At 45.0% G+C, this 18,633-nt stretch overlaps 1 protein-coding gene across 1 annotated transcript in view; it reads right to left on the bottom strand.

The window, feature by feature from the left end:
* The window catches only part of LOC138562534 (vomeronasal type-2 receptor 26-like), a 353,413-nt gene that overhangs the window by 61,472 nt on the left and 273,308 nt on the right, over window positions 1-18,633 (bottom strand). Inside the window, exon 5 of the mRNA XM_069642778.1 lies at window positions 13,038-13,059. Within this exon, the coding sequence (XP_069498879.1) occupies window positions 13,038-13,059 (22 nt within the window). The remainder of the gene's footprint in view (window positions 1-13,037; window positions 13,060-18,633) is intronic.

Raw genomic sequence — 18,633 nt, forward strand, 5'->3', positions numbered from 1 at the left:
ATTTGAAGTTGAGTTTGTCTTTCTCATCCCGTGATGTTTGCCAAAGAGCTAATGCTGCCCGTTTGTCAGAGCGTAGTTTTAGAAGGTCTTGGGTGAACCACGCATTAGCGTGTCTAGTGGGTTTGGTTTTCCGAGTGGGGCGATGGTATTGATTGCTGCTGTGATGGCCGTATCATCATTTTTTGCCAGAGTTTCTGGGTCGTTGGAGAATGGTGCTGTGAAGGAAGGTCCCTGTAAGAAGGGTAGGAGTCTTTCTTTGGTTAGTTGACGGGCACTCCTTGTAAGGGCAGGAGGCAAGGGAGGAGGGGGGTGGGATGTGGTTGTAGTGGTGGGGATGTTAAAGGTGATGGTGTGGTGGTCGGCCCATGGGGTGGGGGTGTTGCCCGTGACTGTGATGGGGCAATTGTGGTGGGCGATCCAGTCTAGTGATCTGCCTAGGGCGTGTGTAGGGTTATTGATGGTGTTGACGAATCCTAGGGTGGCTAGAGCTGTGTCAAGTGCTTTGGCTGTAGGGTCTTTGGCGTCATTCAGGCCAAGGTTGATGTCTCCAAGGAGAATGGCTTTGGATGACTTTTTGAGGTTGTCCGCCAGGAGGTGGGTGATGGAGGCCTGGAAGTCTCCTAGGGGGCCTGGTGGTCGATAGATGAGGTGTAGGGTGATGGTGCATTGGTGCGAGATGGTAAGTTTTAATTGAAGGTAGTCGCTGTTATAGTTGATAGTTTTGTCAGCCTTTCTGATGGTGATTGAGTCTTTGGCTATGAGTGCGACACCGCCTCCAGTGGTCATGCGATCTTGTCTCGTGATGGCATAGCCAGGTGGGAGAGCGAGGGATAGGGCGGGGCCTGAGGCTTCATGTAACCAAGTTTCGGTGACCATTAGAAGATCTAGATCTAGGGTGGTAATAAGGTTGTGGATGTCTAGTGCATGCGCATTGATGGAGCGGGCGTTGATGAGGGCACATTTGAGGTGCGGTTCAGGGGTGACATTGATGGTTGAGGGTGGCATATCCGAACGGGTGGGAGGCATGTTTTCTGGGGTCATAGACACTGATAAAGTGGCATTTGCATCATTAGGTAGCAAGGCAGTGGTAGAAGAATTGCAAATAGCGGTAATTTCATTCAAACCAGTGGGGGGCATGTTTTCTGGGGTCATAGACACAGATAAAGTGGCATTTGCATCATTAGGTAGCAAGGCAGGGGTAGAAGAATTGCAAATAGCGGTAATTTCATTCAAACCAGTGGGGGGCATGTTTTCTGGGGTCATAGACACAGATAAAGTGGCATTTGCATCATTAGGTAGCAAGGCAGTGGTAGAAGAATTGCAAATAGCGGTAATTTCATTCAAACCAGTGGGAGGCATGTTTTCTGGGGTCATAGACACAGATAAAGTGGCATTTGCATCATTAGGTAGCAAGGCAGTGGTAGAAGAATTGCAAATAGCGGTAATTTCATTCAAACCAATGGGGAGCATGTTTTCTGGGGTCATAGACACAGATAAAGTGGCATTTGCATCATTAGGTAGCAAGGCAGTGGTAGAAGAATTGCAGATTGCGGTAATTTCATTCATACGTGTGAGTGACACATTGACAAGAGTCTTAGACATTGTATCCAATGCAAATGGCTCACGGTGGTGCTTGATAAGTGGGGTCAGCTTCGTTGTGTGGCTTAGTTTGTGGTATAGATGCAGTACTGGGGAGGTGGCCTTTCGGTTAGTTGTAGCTAAGGTTCTCGACTGTAGTCGTGCATTGGGTGCACTTGTGGGGATGGGCAGAGTGACCAATACGCTAGGTAGAGTACGTGTGCGTAGACGGTCTCGCCTATTTGCGAGTGTGAGGGTTAGTTCCGGAGTGCAGGACTCCTTACCTTGTGATTCCAGCAAGTGTCCGCGGTAAACGGCAGACTTCGGCAGACTAAATCAGAGTGAGCCACAGAGGAGGACACCCTTTGGGTATTTGCATCAACATCTGCGGCGGGAACCAATGGTGCTGCTAATCCTTGGATTACGGGGAGAGACCCTCCAATATTGGGCTTCTTCTGGGCTTGTTTTACATTCTCCGCAGCCTTATCACACCATCAAGTGTATTATAGATGGCGGATGCGGGCGCCGAGGCTATGAGTGGAGGAATTACAAGGCCTTGCATATAAGCATCTACTGCACTCCTAATTTCAGATCTCTGGGCTTTTACATCTTCCCCACTGTTCCGGTTCACATCAATGGTTCCAGAAATGTTGCTTTTTTAGGAGGCAAATTTGTTCCCAAACACTGTGATTTCTGTAGCTCACTATGTGAGATTTCTTTTATCAGTGCATCCAATGGTGAATGTGGGTGGACTCTAATTCGCTTGTTTGTATTTGTGCTATCAATTGACTCATGATCGCTGGGTGCCACGAAGTGCTGTTGGGCACTATTTGACTTTTTCAAGAAGATAGGCGCGATCTTCAAATTAGAGTTCCTCGCCACTTTGGAAACACCATCATCTAGCAATACATTGAATTTCTTCTTTTGTTTACCTATCAGAAAGATGGGGGCCAGAGGGATGGACTTCCTTGGTCTAGACGAAGCTTGGGCCATCTGCGAACTCTCAAAAAGCATTTCAGTTTGTGATGCCTTTGTGTGCATGCTTTGTTCGACCATCTTTTTATTGGTGCCAGCTTTTTTAATGCATTCATCAATAGGTTGAATGGCTTTGGCCTGCTTGCAATTCATTTGTGGATCCCCCTTCTTAACTGGTGTGCTAATGGGGGTCATTACTTCCACAATCTCATTGACATCCTCCTTCAGTGCCAATTGCTTATTTCCAACTTTCTTTATGAATAAGTTAGTGGCTGAATTATTTTGTTTTGTTCTACTCTGATTTTTTGTCTTTTTTTCCAAATTTGCCCTTTTCCTTTGAGATTTAATTTCTTTAATTCTTTTTGCCCGTCTTGCTGCTCTCTTTCTCAATTTCTTCCTGCTTTGTTGGGGGCTTATGGTTCCCACATCTTCTACTGCAGCCTCTTGTGAGTCCAGCTGGCTGCTAATGTTTTTTGCTGCGGACTTCTCCATTACGCTTCCAGGGAAAAGCTCCACATTCACATTTGCCAATCTCATGAATTCTTCCAGAATTGAGGCTGAAAAAGATGATTCACAGTCAATTGTAGGATCAGCCTCTTCAGGCTCTTTTTTCTTCTGTTCCTGTACGTTTTGATTGTACAGTTGCAATTGAGTAAGAAGATCCTGTTTAAGGGATCTATCAGCCTGTTCAGAATTGTGAATGTCCGCCATGGCTCTCTGTATTGCAGAGATGTCTAAACCTTGTTTTGTGCATTCCAGTTGCATCAACTGCAATTTTGGTAACACACATGCATTAACAGCGTTGCAACAGCCTGCCACTGAGCTGTCCAACGCTGCTACTTCCTTTGTGAGTTCCATCATGGATCCAGATTGAACTTGGACTTCAGTTTTTAGTAGTTCAAAAACAGAGACCAGCGAATTCAGCACATAACTAAGTGCGGTTAGTGTGTTGACATTCAAGTCAGGCCCCTCAGCCAGAGTTTCTTCCTGTGCTGCGTTTGTGTCCATGACAGCAGATGTCTCAACCGGTTGATTGGCCTGCATTGGACTTCTCAGTTCTTGATTATCCTCCATGTTTGTAGGACTCGGATGACTCGTGGTTAGGTCACCAGTGCTCACAACTAAATGGCAGTTATCACGTTTATCTGATTGATCACCATCTTCTAAGGAGCTTGATGACATATTGCCTGGTCCATGTGTTAATTTGTCATGTAGAATTTTGTTTGCCCCAAAATGCTCCTCTATTCTCTTCTGAATTTTTATTGTTGTTGTGGTATATTCTAGTCCTTTTTTCCACCTGTCGGCTAGGGTGGGTGCTGAGTTTAGGGCCCCTCCATGTCTAACAGGCGTGGAGACGAGAGGAATACATGAGTTTATATGCACCATTGCTTGAGCATCAATCTGCAAACCCCCCACCTCCATCACTTTGCTACTATTATGCTCATCTGCAATACATGTAGAGCCACTAATCAATTGGCTACTATTCGGTTCGGAGTCCTCCCATTCAGGGGCTCTTGGATCATCCTGTAATGGGGTGCTCCTCAATTTCATAATTCCCTTGACGTGAAAGTGTAATTTGAAAAGAAGGCACTCGTGTGATGCGCTGCTTAAACGTGCCCTCAAGACTTCAACCCGTATTGCAACAGAAAGACAATTCCCAATGGGTTCAACTAGTGCAGTTGCTGCAAATTACAATAAGCTCCGTGCAACGCCCATTCAGTAGGGTGCACGAAGATGTACAGCAATATTGTAATTGAGCGGCTCAAAGGCTATGAAGCCCGCAGTCACCACTCAGTTTTCCTCTTGCATTCCACGGCGGGTTGATTTTCCAGTAGAATTAGAGCGGCTCAAACGTTACGATGCTTGCAGTTGCCGTTCTACCTTCCTCCTGCTTCCCACGCCGGGTTGACGAGTTCTCAAAGTCTGCGAAACCCACAGTCGCTGCTCCGCTCTTGTCAGCCTTGCTATGGAAGGCACAACGTTCGAAAAACTTTTTGTTCTTTACACCCGGCTATTCACTCAACAGAGGTTAGTGTGAAACGGCGGCACTAAAGTAAATAGAAAATTAAAGCCTGCTCCAACTGTTGTAAACAATGACGGCTCGCAATCGGTCTGTTACGCTTCACTTGCTCCAGTCGTAAAAGTTAATAATGCAGACACAGTTAGATTCAGAAGGGGGTTACCTGATAAGACAGCAGGGTGATATAACAGGGATCCTCGCCTTGCCTCTGCTGCCTGCGCAGACTGCAATGACTGCTCCACTTGCACACCACTTCGCTCCGCTTCGCGGTTCTGGGAGTTTTTAACCCCTGCACAGCCAGCCAGAAGTAGTAGACAGTGAAGTAGGACTCCAAACCAAATTGCTTCACAAATTCGGTCCAAAAGACTGGGGACTGCAATGACTGCTCCACTTGCACACCACTTCGCTCCGCTTTGCGGTTCTGGGAGTTTTTAACCCCTGCACAGCCAGCCAGAAGTAGTAGACAGTGAAGTAGGACTCCAAACCAAATTGCTTCACAAATTCGGTCCAAAAGACTGGGGACTGCAATGACTGCTCCACTTGCACACCACTTCACTCCGCTTCGCGGTTTTGGGGTTTTTAACCCCTGCACAGCCAGCCAGAAGTAGTAGACAGTGAAGTAGGACTCCAAACCAAATTGCTTCACAAATTCGGTCCAAAAGACTGGGGACTGCAATGACTGCTCCACTTGCACACCACTTCGCTCCGCGGTTCTGGGAGTTTTTAACCCCTGCACAGCCAGCCAGAAGTAGTAGACAGTGAAGTAGGACTCCAAACCAAATTGCTTCACAAATTCGGTCCAAAAGACTGGGGACTGCAATGACTGCTCCACTTGCACACCACTTCGCTCCGCTTTGCGGTTCTGGGAGTTTTTAACCCCTGCACAGCCAGCCAGAAGTAGTAGACAGTGAAGTAGGACTCCAAACCAAATTGCTTCACAAATTCGGTCCAAAAGACTGGGGACTGCAATGACTGCTCCACTTGCACACCACTTCCACATATGAATGTATTTATACATCACAATTCGAAAAATACGAACAATTAGAAAAATAGACCCTTTTATTTCAGCACAACAACTGATCATAAAAATACAGTTCAAATATTCAATTTGGACCATTCATCATAAAACATTTATAAAACATACGCAAACACAATCTTAGCAGCAAATCACAATATCCTAAAACAAATGTGTTCTCAACAATGTATATAATCCCAACATGTAACATGTTTCAGTTCTTGTTGCCATACAATGGCTGAACTCTCTTCAGGGGAAAACCGACACTCTTTTCTTATAGTATTAAAATTCTTTCAATGTTGTGCAATAGGGGTCCTAAGCACATCCACCAACAGATGTGGTACACACCAGCTGCAAGATAAAAGGGACACAAAGAACCTAAGGACTCAGTATTCACCAAACGTTAACTCAACACCATTCACCATCTTAATCAACAACGAGGCACAAAGGCCTTGAAAGTGTAAAGAGAGGTTGAGAAAAACAGTCACCATGACCATATTACCAAGGGCCTAAAACAATCACGCTAGGCGTGAAACCTAATTCACAGTATTCAAAAATAGGACTGCCAATAGTCACTATCCGGGCGGCAAAATATTATATATTATATTCGTTTTCCAAACCACTGTAAATGTGGTCAAATTAGCATGAGAGGTGAAAGAATCACCAAAGGTAAGCGGAGTACACCATCACCCAAAGTGTACGAGAAAGAGCGAAACCAATGTGGAACAACCTGTATGTGAAATACCAGGCATACCAGAGTGGCAAACCACAACTACACATTACCTGGCCGTGTAAACAGAGTGATCCAACAATGGGATACACCCAAAAGAAACAACACGACGAGTTGTCATTCACTGTCCCAAAAATGTGTAAGGATGCAGTCCAATCATTTAACTCATAGATTTTAAAGGTCTTTCATATAAATCTGTAAACACAGAAAAAAAGAGAAACACAGAAAAAACCCTGTTAGTCTAGTATCCCCCACAGTGGGGACCTAAAAACATTCATTATATGCTGACACAATTAGAACACCCCAGCGTGCTTAGGCAAACCAGGACACCAAGTCTATCCGACTGCAGATAAAAATAAAATATCACCAATGTCGCCCGTGCGTGAATGAAAATGTAAACAGGAGTTTAACACATGGCAGCGTATACTCGCTACATCAGTGAAAGCCGGGGAATAAGCCGGCGGACAGAAAAGTAACATGCTGCAAAGCTCCACTCTTACTCAAAACGCCTATGTCCATGTCCGACGTACGACCACCAAACAGCCGCTTCCTCGTATCAGCGAAGCCGTGGCAACTCTTTCCGAATTCTACACGGGAAACAAGGAAAGTGAAGAGGGACTTAAACTAGACGCCCTATATATGCTCATTTGCATGAGTGGCGCCATTTTAGAGTGATACAGAGAGGAATAGACTCCCTATGGGGCACAAGATTGAATGAATGTAACAAAGCAAGGTAGTTTACACACAGCAAAAAATCATGTGTAAAACTTGACTGCACAAAACCAGAATTAGTACAATGGCACAAAATTATTAAACCACAGTAAATATTTGAATGCAGTTGAAACTTCCGTGTGGAGGCACATATGATTATAAAATGCAGTGGGTGCACAACAACTGCATTCAATGACTTGCATGATTCCTCTAGAATTATACATGTTTTCATGGAAACTTGCCGTACCTCAATATTGATTCACAGACACTATAGTCAGCACATTTGTTTTTCCTAATAGATCAACAGATATCTCATAGATGAACTTGGTGCCAATCCACATTATCATTTAAACCCACCACATGGCTTTGCAATTTAAATATTATTTTTTGTTCAAAATTCAGTAGTTTTTGGTCAATTACCTCTTTGTTAATGCCTTCAATTTTTTTCAAAATCACCCATTCAAAATTGGTATAATCATGTTTCATGTCTACAAAGTGCTTGGCCATAGGAGCTGTGAGGACTTTGTTTTTAATACAACTGCGATGTTCAATAAGTCTTGTGCGGCATTTCCTATTAGTTTTACCGATATAATGAAGGCCACAAGGACATGTAATCATATAAATCACATTGTGTTTATTGCAATTTGTCATGCTACTCATTGTCCAAAGTAGATCTGGATTAATCTGGACAGATTTGGTAGTTCTGGTGAACTTTCACATGACACAATGACCACAGGAAAAATGGCCCAAAACAGGGGGAAGGCCCCACAGAGTAGTTTGTTTCACAGGCATGAAAGGTTTGATGGTAACATCATTCCTAATTGGTATATTTCTCAAGTTCTGGCTCTTTTTGTAAGATACTAAAGACGGGGGTGATTCTTTATTATTGTAGACTTTTTTCCATGTTTTGCCAATGACATTTTTTATCTTATACGACAGATTAGAGAAGGTGTTGACAAATACAGGGCCCACTTCTCTCCGTTCTTTATTAGTTTTTTCCAAAATTGCCTCTCTGTTGTTGTTATAAGCCCTTTTAGAGGAGGTCTTAACCAATTTAGCCAGGTACCCTTTATCCAACAATTTGCGAGACAAAGTGTTCGCACTCGCAACAAAGTCTTCTTTCAGGCTACTGTTACGTTTAACCCTAAGAAATTGTCCGTAAGGCAAATTGGATTTCAAATGATTTGCATGATGGCTATTGTAATGCAACAGTGCATTCTTATCAGTCTCTTTGCTGTAGGGTCTCACTTTGAGGACCCCCAAATGGCTAAAAATGGTAATGTCCAAAAAATCCATTTGATGTTCCTGTATGGTACCAGTAAATTTCAAAAACCTATTTTGTCGGTTAATCCAGATGATAAATTCATTAGCTAAGCTCATGGAACCATCCCAGACAATACAAATTTTGTCTATATACCTCAGCCACCTTCTCACAAACCGTAGATACGGGTTGTTGTTGGCATAGATCACACTCTTCTCGAAAAACTCAACATACAGGTTGGCTAAATTTGGGGCCATAGCTGCACCCATTGCCGTGCCCTCTGTTTGTTGATAAAAGGAGCCTTGGAACTGGAAAAAATTCTTTGTTAAGTCAAATTCTGTGCACCACATGATGAAACTGTTACTAACTGGATGACCATCCTCTCTATTCAAAAGGATTTCCTCAATCACTTCCAGAGTTGCTAACTGTGGAATCATGGTGTACAGAGACTGAATGTCTAAACAAATAAGAAGTGTCTTACCAGTTTCAAAGGGCAGATTTTCTATCTTGTTTATGGCATCTGTGGTATCTTTCAAATAGCTCGCCATTTTAATTACAGACGGTCTAAGGTAGAAGTCTGCAAATTTAGACAATGGTTCAAGAATCAAATTTACCCCCGAAACAATGGGTCTACCCGGAGGCATGGTAGGGTGTTTATGAACTTTGGGAAGTATATAAAACACTGGTACTCGACCAGTGTCACAAATCAAAAAATCACATTCTTGTTTGGAAATCATTTCTGTTTCAAAGGCTCTTGTGACCTTTTCTCTGATGATAGAAGACAACTCTGGGGAAGAATCACACGTAAGGCGAGTATAACTTTTGCCATCAGACAATAGTCTCTCACATTCGTTCACATAATCAGTACGATTCAACAGGACGATGTCTCCCCCCTTATCAGCTTGTCTGATAATCACATCTTTGTCTTGAGCCAATTTGGAAATTAAAGTGCATTGGGATTTGCTAAAGTTAGAATTGAAAGACTTCTCTTTACTTTCTAGGTTCAATACCTCCCTCAGTACCTGTCTTTCAAAAACTAAAGATTCAGGGCTGTAAGAATGAGTAGGGGCACAAAATGTGGAAGGATTGCGTAAACCACTCAGATTCTTGTTGACATATTCATTACCATCTTTGAAAAATTCATTTAGACGGACCTTACGCATAAAAGCGTAAAACTCAGTTCTGATTTTGAACGGATCATGGCCCTCATTACAACTCAGGCGTTAAGGGTTTAACGGCGCCGTCGGCGCCATTAACCCTTAACGCCTGATTACAAGTGTCCCTTTGCGGGTGGTGTTTAACGCCTGCTTTTAGCAAGCGTTAAAAATTCAACCCGCAAAGGGACTTTGGAGCTAATTACGGCACCGTAATTTACAGTGCCGTAATTAGCGCCTTCCCCATTCCCATTATGCCCTATGGGGCAAAAATGGGAATGGGGAAGGGCAAATGGTGAATGGGGAATTACTGCCCCACTCACCTTGGAATGGGGCGGTAATTCCGCCATCCACCATGGCGGAATCGTAACCTTAGCGGCATGGACCATGGTGCTAATAGCACCATGGTCCTCCGCCAAGGTTGTAATGAGGGCCCATGTCTTTTAGTAATCACATAGTTCAACCCATTGTTCAGAATCACTTCTTCTGCCGTAGTCAAAATATAGGTGGATAAATTCATTACCATAGATTTCTTGACATGCTCCGTGTCCGAACCTGGTTGTCCCAATTCCCTCGGTTCGGGCCTTGCCCTAAAAAAGGCGTTTGTCGTCTCTGACGGTTGGCACCTCTTTGGCCTCTACCTCTACCCCGAGTCATATTGGGGTGATTTTCTCCACCGTCACCTGTGGTACTTTCATCACTCAAGCTATAAGATGTGTCCCGAAATCTGACCCTTCTGGTGTTACTAGGGGTCTGGTTATATGTGTCAAATTTATGCCCCTCCACTACATATGGAAAAGCTTTTTCACGGGTAAAGTTAGATATGTCCTTCTTCATTCTCTTAACCCTTAAGAGTAGTGTCATTCTTAAAGTCTATCAAACCCTTAAGATGTTGTTCTAGTTTGGTTTTAAAGGCTTCCAAATCCATGTCTTTTTTTATTTCTTCCTGAATTTTATTGATGTCTATTTCTATTTTTTTGGAGATTTCATTGGCTGTATCTATAATTAATACGAGCCAGTCTCGCCCGCATTTGTTAGAGATTTAACTCCATTTGATTTGGAACTCTTTATTGTCAAGGAACAAACGTGGTTCGTTCCTCACAATCAAACCTTGGGGGAGTGTTTGAGTCTTGAGATATTCTAACATTATGGCACCGTGAAGCTCAGTGTGTATTAAACGCTTCCTAAACTGAACAGATTCATCCCATTGGTCACGACTAGTAGTGCTGCCTTCTATGGTAGACAAAACTGAAAGGGAATCTAAAAGTTTCTTTACATAATCTTAACTGTAAGCCAAACACTTCTCTGATGGGATGGTCATTTTATCATCACTTCAAGGACAGGTACTCTACACTTACCATATATACTTCAAAAAACAACCTTCGAGACCACACTGAGCCTCATAAACTAGTAAATCAAACAAGGGCAAACAAAATATTCCCCTAATATTCACTATCTCTACCTTTAGGGGGTATCACAATATATTTAAACAAAGAGATAGGACACAACACTACTAAAGTACAGGTGTAATACTGAGACCCTACCAGTATTCCAGAGTGGAACACGAGTACTTATATCTTGAAAGAATAGATAAAGTACAACTAAGTACAAAAATATATGAATTGATTTATACATCACAATTCGAAAAATACGAACAATTAGAAAAATAGACCCATATTTCAGCACAACAACTGATCATAAAAATACAGTTCAAATATTCAATTTGGACCATTCATCATAAAACATTTATACCACATACGCAAACACAATCTTAGCAGCAAATCACAATATCATAAAACAAATGTGTTCTCAACAATGTATATAATCCCGACATGTGACATGTTTCAGTTCTTGTTGCCATACAATGGCTGAACTCTCTTCAGGGGAAAACAAACACTCTTTTCTTGTAGTATTAAAATTCTTTCAATGTTGTGCAATAGGGGTCCTAAGCACATCCACCAACAGATGTGGTACACACCGGCTGCAAGATAAAAGGGACACAAAGAACCTAAGGACTCAGTATTCACCAAACGTTAACTCAACACCATTCACCATCTTAATCAACAACGAGGCACAAAGGCCTTGAAAGTGAAAAGAGAGGTTGAGAAAAACAGTCACCATGACCATATTACCAAGGGCCTAAAACAATCACGCTAGGCGTGAAACCTAATTCACAGTATTCAAAAATAGGACTGCCAATAGTCACTATCCGGGAGGCAAAATATTATATATTATATTAGTTTGCCAAACCACTGTAAATGTGGTCAAATTAGTATGAGAGGTGAAAGAATCACCAAAGGTAAGCGGAGTACACCATCACCCAAAGTGTACGAGAAAGAGCGAAACCAATGTGGAACAACCTGTATGTGAAATAGTAGGCATACCAGAGTGGCAAACCACAACTACACATTACCTGGCCGTGTAAACAGAGTGATCCAACAATGGGATACACCCAAAAGAAACAACACGACGAGTTGTCATTCACTGTCCCGCAAATGTGTAAGGATGCAGTCCAATCATTTAACTCATAGATTTTAAAGGTGTTTCATATAAATCTGTAAACACAGAAAAAAAGAGAAACACAGAAAAAAACCTGTTAGTCTAGTATCCCCCACAGTGGGGACCTAAAAACATTCATTATATGCTGACACAATTAGAACACCCCAGCGTGCTTAGGCAAACCAGGGCACAAAGTCTATCCGACTGCAGATAAACATAAAATATCACCAATGTCGCCCGTGCGTGAATGAAAATGCAAACGGGAGTTTAACACATGGCAGCGTATACTCGCTACATAAGTGAAAGCTGTGGAATAAGCCAGCGGACAGAAAAGTAACATGCTGCAAAGCTCCACTCTTACTTAAAACGCCTATGTCCATGTCCGATGTACGACCACCAAACAGCCGCTTCCTCGTATCAGCGAAGCCGTGGCAACTCTTTCCGAATTCTACACGGGAAACAAGGAAAGTGAAGAGGGACTTAAACCCTGCCCCCCCCTTTCCGACACAAACACTTTCTTACACCATGAGAGACAACAAACTAACACCAGAGCCGTTTACCTGACATGTCCCAACACAAAGGTCAGGCAGAGTCAGGCATTTGATAATAACCACACACACCTGACGGCCCTTTCCCTTCCCCAAAGGGATAAAAGGTGGACTATGAGAGCACACTACGAGTAAGTCAAAACGCACAAGGAGGTGGCTGTCCCAGGATGGCAGTTCAAGAGAAGGAGAAAGGCGGCGAGAATGGAGAGGACAACAAGGAAGGAAGTGTCCTTGGCCCTTTCAACCCCGGGCCGTGAAACCTCAGTGAAAGTAATCGTAAGACCGGGAACTACAGCTGGTGTGTGGTGTGACAGATGTCAAAGGTGCACAAAGTCCTCCTACACTGATAACCAAGGAGGAGAGAGGTGCTTGCTACTGTGGTACCGTCCTTGACTCCAGAGACAAGAAACGCCAAGAAGTTCAACCCAGCCGGTGAGTCGGAGTGAGAACCGATAGTGGACCGAGCTGTGTTGGGCGAAAGTTGCAAGTGGCAACCTGATATAAGATGAAAGAACCTATGAACAAAGAAATTGTGTGGTAATGAACTTTTAAAGCCAGGGAAAGACCGCTGCAGAGTGGTCCGGCACCACGTGGGTGCTTATTCGAAAGACTTTGCTTGGTCCCCTTTTGTTAAAACTACAGATACTCGAAGACCCTAGGAGAGCCTGTTGTAAGAGGTCAAAGTGGTCATACAATCGATGAGTAAAAGAACCCTTGCACAGTCGAAAGTCTTTGACCCATAACCAAGAGGAAGGCAAATGTGAACCCGACTGAGGGATGCCTACAAGGCAGTGGTGAAGCACAATAACCCTGTGAAGGAAAGCTAAGGCAAATGTGAACCCGGCTGAGGGATGTCCACAGGGAAAGGTTGTCTAAAGGGAAGTGAATCACGCATTTGTGATAAAGCAATGTGATTTGGGTAACTGGCAAAAGTTAACCCGGCTGAGGGATGCTTGCAGGGCAGGCTGAAAACCAATAACCCGTGAACATTGTGTTGACAAGAGTGAACCTGGTTGAAGGATGTCCACCGTGAAAGATTGTTTAAAAATGCATTAAGACTCCTGAATTCTACAGGTGAAAATATTAGGGGTAAAAAGGCCGTCGTGAACCCGATCGAGGGAGGCTGATAGTCAAGAAGGATCGAAGCTCGGTTGAGGGGGGTCACAGGGTGACAAGTCATCACCCAACCAACAAGATTATGAGAAGGAACTTTTTGTTTTGTTATTTTGATTCATCAGGCCATCAGGGGCAAGATACTTTGTTTAGGAGAGACTTGACCACCAAAGTTCATGATACCGCTGGGAAAAACTGTAGCCTCGTGGTGGAGAAGCCCAGTTGTGTGCTGTGATCAAGAGGCCCACCTTGTCCCCTGCTAAAACGTGGGGAAATGAGACCTTTCTATACCATCCTGACATCATTTTTGTGAACACTTCTTTCTTTTCTGGTATCCCACACAATTTTTTTTTTGTGTAACTTAGCTGTAAGGATTGGCAATCGTTCTTTTTTTAGTATATGCCCTTTTTATTTGACAAGATGCCACTAGGACTGACTTTTTATGATTTGATGGTCGTAGCTTGCTCCCATCTTAGAGGTAGGTTCAGATTAGGCGTTTCTCTCACCCATTTATACAGTTCTATTAACACCATTGAACTGTGATCACTTGTGTCTGTCTTTACTGTTGCCACCACGAGTTCCTTACATAACTCAGAAGTAGAGTAGGTCAGACCTTGGAATCTCGGAGGGAGTTAAATGGATGAGGAAGTTGCCTTTATGCCCTCTCGATCAGGCAGTTAGAACCTAGATAGTAGGGGTTACCAATCAGTAGATACCAACATGAGGAACAGGGATGCCCGATTAAGGGAGGACCTTGCTATCTCTAGATGAGAGCGAGAGCCACGTCCCTCAGAGCCGCTTTCAAGAAAATCTGTGACAGTCATCGATGTTCACTCTTGATATTACCAGTGCAGATTCTAGATCCATTTTGCAACTCCATTCCTAGATAACTACACTCCTTCTCTCAAAACCCTACTAGAGATGGAAATGCCACAATGGTCAAATGTGCAGTACTGTGGTGATTCTTTCTCAATACAGACCGCCAAACGCTGGGATTTACTACCCTTCCAGATCCGGAAGCTCAAGGATGACATTTAAGTTCAGGCAAGGCCAGAAAGTATGGATGTTTCCTTCCAATGGGACATGATAACTGCATGAATCTTATGACGGCCTGGACACCTTTTATCCATTCATGGCTGACCCACCATTCCCATTCCTCCAAGTCTGCTTATCCAATATCTTTATAGACCAAGCCCGATAGCCGTACTGGGAGTTATGGGGCCTAAAGACTGTGTTAAAGGCCAGAGCGCAGCAAGGGCATGTAACAAGGTTTACTGTGCCATAACTCTTGATATGGCCGGAAGGCGTGGTCTATAGCACTATTATAAACTGTTGGGGGGACGGTTGGAACCACACTGAAGAGAAACGAGGCTCCGTCTGCCAGGTATACGCAGATGGTTGGGGGCTACACAAGCAGTCACAAGATGGCACAAAGTTTCAGTTTTACCTGGCGAGCCACAGTATCTACAATGTGATTGCGCTAGCGTTATTTGTTTCCTGGCTAATTGCACCCCTCCAGTAGCCAGTAAGTTTAAACGCACTCTCATCAACATGTCCCTGTAATGATACGAGGGAAATTGCATTAAGTAATGTGGTGGTTTGTTTAAGCCCTTTTGTTCTAATTCTAGACAAGCTCTTATCATGTCTAGGTTTCTTTTCCAAATGGTTTCGATCTAATCACTCTCTTGAATATATGTTTATAGTGTGATGAACAGACACCCCATTATTTTTGGGGGGGGGCCTTATTTTTCGCATCATGTCCTTCATTCCAAACAATCTTCTGCAAACAGACACATGCCCAAGTTTTAGAACACGTCTCTCACACAGATTGTTTTCAGACCACGTCCATGATGAAGGGAGACTACATGTCAAGTTCCAGCTGCAGGCGAAGGCTACTGTCAGGGAGAGACATGGTAACATAAGAGCTCTAATTGCCTCCAGAAAGACAGAATGCTCAAATACAACACAAGAGAAAGGAGATGAAAGACAGTGGGACTAAGTAGCAGGGCTACGATGCCACCAGCCATGATTTACATAGCACACATCCCAAGCACACACCCTTACATATCTGCACCCATGATGCACCCAGACACCTCCACCAAAGCCTGCAGGGCTCCCATGCCACTCAGCATGATTTACATAGCACACATTCCAAGCACACACCTTTACACCTCTGCACCCATGATGCAGTCAAAGAGCTCCAGCCAAGCCTTCAGGGCTCCCATGCCACTCAGCATGATTTACATAGCACACATTCCAAGCACACACCCTTACATATCTGCACCCATGATGCACCCAAACACCTCCACCCAAGCCTGCAGGGCTCCCATGCCACTCAGCATGATTTACATAGCACACATTCCAGGCACACACCCTTACATCTCTGCACCCATGGTGCATCCAAACACCTCCACCCAAGCCTGCAGGGTTCCCATGCCACCCAGCCATGATTCACATAGCACGCATTCCAAGCACACACCCTTACATCTCTGCACCCATGATGCAGAAAAACACCTACACCCAAGCCTACAGGGCTCCCATGCCACTCAGCATGATTTACATAGCACACATTCCAAGCACACACCCTTACATCTCTGCACCCATGATGCAGTCAAAGAGCTCCAGCCAAGCCTGCAGGGCTCCCATGCCACTCAGCATGATTTACATAGCACACATTCCAAGCACACACCCTTACATATCTGCACCCATGATGCAGAAAAACACCTACACCCAAGCCTGCAGGGCTCCCATGCCACTCAGCATGATTCACATAGCACACATTCCAAGCACACACCCTTACGTTTCTGCACCTATGGTGCAGTCAAAGAGCTCCAGCCAACCCTGCAGGGCTCCCATGCCACTCAGCATGATTCACATAGCACACATTCCAAACACACACCCTTATGTATCTGCACCTATGGTGCAGTCAAAGAGCTCCAGCCAAGCCTGCAGGGCTCCCATTCCACTCAGCATGATTCACATAGCACACATTCCAAGCACACACCCTTACGTTTCTGCACCTATGGTGCAGTCAAAGAGCTCCAGCCAAGCCTGCAGGGCTCCCATGCCACTCAGCATGATTCACATAGCACACATTCCAAGCACACACCCTTACGTTTCTGCACCTATGGTGCAGTCAAAGAGATCCAGCCAAGCCTGCAGGGCTCCCATGCCACCCAGCATGATTCACATAGCACACATTCCAAGCACACACCCTTACGTTTCTGCACCTATGGTGCAGTCAAAGAGCTCCAGCCAAGCCTGCAGGGCTCCCATGCCACCCAGCATGATTCACATAGCACACATTCCAAGCACGCACCCTTACGTTTCTGCACCTATGGTGCAGTCAAAGAGCTCCAGCCAAGCCTGCAGGGCTCCCATGCCACCCAGCATGATTCATATAGCACACATTCCAAGCACGCACCCTTACGTTTCTGCACCTATGGTGCAGTCAAAGAGCTCCAGCCAAGCCTGCAGGGCTCCCATGCCACCCAGCATGATTCACATAGCACACATTCCAAGCACACACCCTTACGTTTCTGCACCTATGGTGCAGTCAAAGAGCTCCAGCCAAGCCTGCAGGGCTCCCATGCCACTCAGCATGATTCACATAGCACACATTCCAAGCACACACCCTTACGTTTCTGCACCTATGGTGCAGTCAAAGAGCTCCAGCCAAGCCTGCAGGGCTCCCATGCCACCCAGCATGATTCACATAGCACACATTCCAAGCACACACCCTTACGTTTCTGCACCTATGGTGCAGTCAAAGAGCTCCAGCCAAGCCTGCAGGGCTCCCATGCCACTCAGCATGATTTACATAGCACACATTCCAGGCACACACCCTTACATCTCTGCACCCATGGTGCATCCAAACACCTCCACCCAAGCCTGCAGGGTTCCCATGCCACCCAGCCATGATTCACATAGCACGCATTCCAAGCACACACCCTTACATCTCTGCACCCATGATGCAGAAAAACACCTACACCCAAGCCTGCAGGGCTCCCATGCCACTCAGCATGATTTACATAGCACACATTCCAAGAACACACCCTTACATCTCTGCACCCATGATGCAGTCAAAGTGCTCCAGCCAAGCCTGCAGGGCTCCCATGCCACTCAGCATGATTTACATAGCACACATTCCAAGCACACACCCTTACATATCTGCACCCATGGTGCATCCAAACACCTCCACCCAAGCCTGCAGGGCTCCCATGCCACTCAGCATGATTCACATAGCACATCATTCCAAGCACACACCCTTACATATCTGCACCCATGATGCAGAAAAACACCTACACCCAAGCCTGCAGGGCTCCCATGCCACTCAGCATGATTCACATAGCACACATTCCAAGCACACACCCTTATGTTTCTGCGCCTATGGTGCAGTCAAAGAGCTCCAGCCAAGCCTGCAGGGCTCCCATGCCACTCAGCATGATTCACATAGCACACATTCCAAGCACACACCCTTACGTTTCTGCACCTATGGTGCAGTCAAAGAGCTCCAGCCAAGCCTGCAGGGCTCCCATGCCACTCAGCATGATTCACATAGCACACATTCCAAGCACACACCCTTACGTTTCTGCACCTATGGTGCAGTCAAAGAGCTCCAGCCAAGCCTGCAGGGCTCCCATGCCACTCAGCATGATTCACATAGCACACATTCCAAGCACACACCCTTACGTTTCTGCACCTATGGTGCAGTCAAAGAGCTCCAGCCAAGCCTGCAGGGCTCCCATGCTACTCAGCATGATTCACATAGCACACATTCCAAGCACACACCCTTACGTTTCTGCACCTATGGTGCAGTCAAAGAGCTCCAGCCAAGCCTGCAGGGCTCCCATGCCACCCAGCATGATTCACATAGCACACATTCCAAGCACACACCCTTAAGTTTCTGCACCTATGGTGCAGTCAAAGAGCTCCAGCCAAGCCTGCAGGGCTCCCATGCCACTCAGCATGATTCACATAGCACACATTCCAAGCACACACCCTTACGTTTCTGCACCTATGGTGCAGT

The sequence above is a fragment of the Ambystoma mexicanum genome, unplaced genomic scaffold (genome assembly GCF_040938575.1).
Source record: "Ambystoma mexicanum isolate Mex_15411 unplaced genomic scaffold, UKY_AmexF1_1 Mex_scaf60, whole genome shotgun sequence".
Taxonomy (NCBI): Eukaryota; Metazoa; Chordata; class Amphibia; order Caudata; family Ambystomatidae; genus Ambystoma; species Ambystoma mexicanum.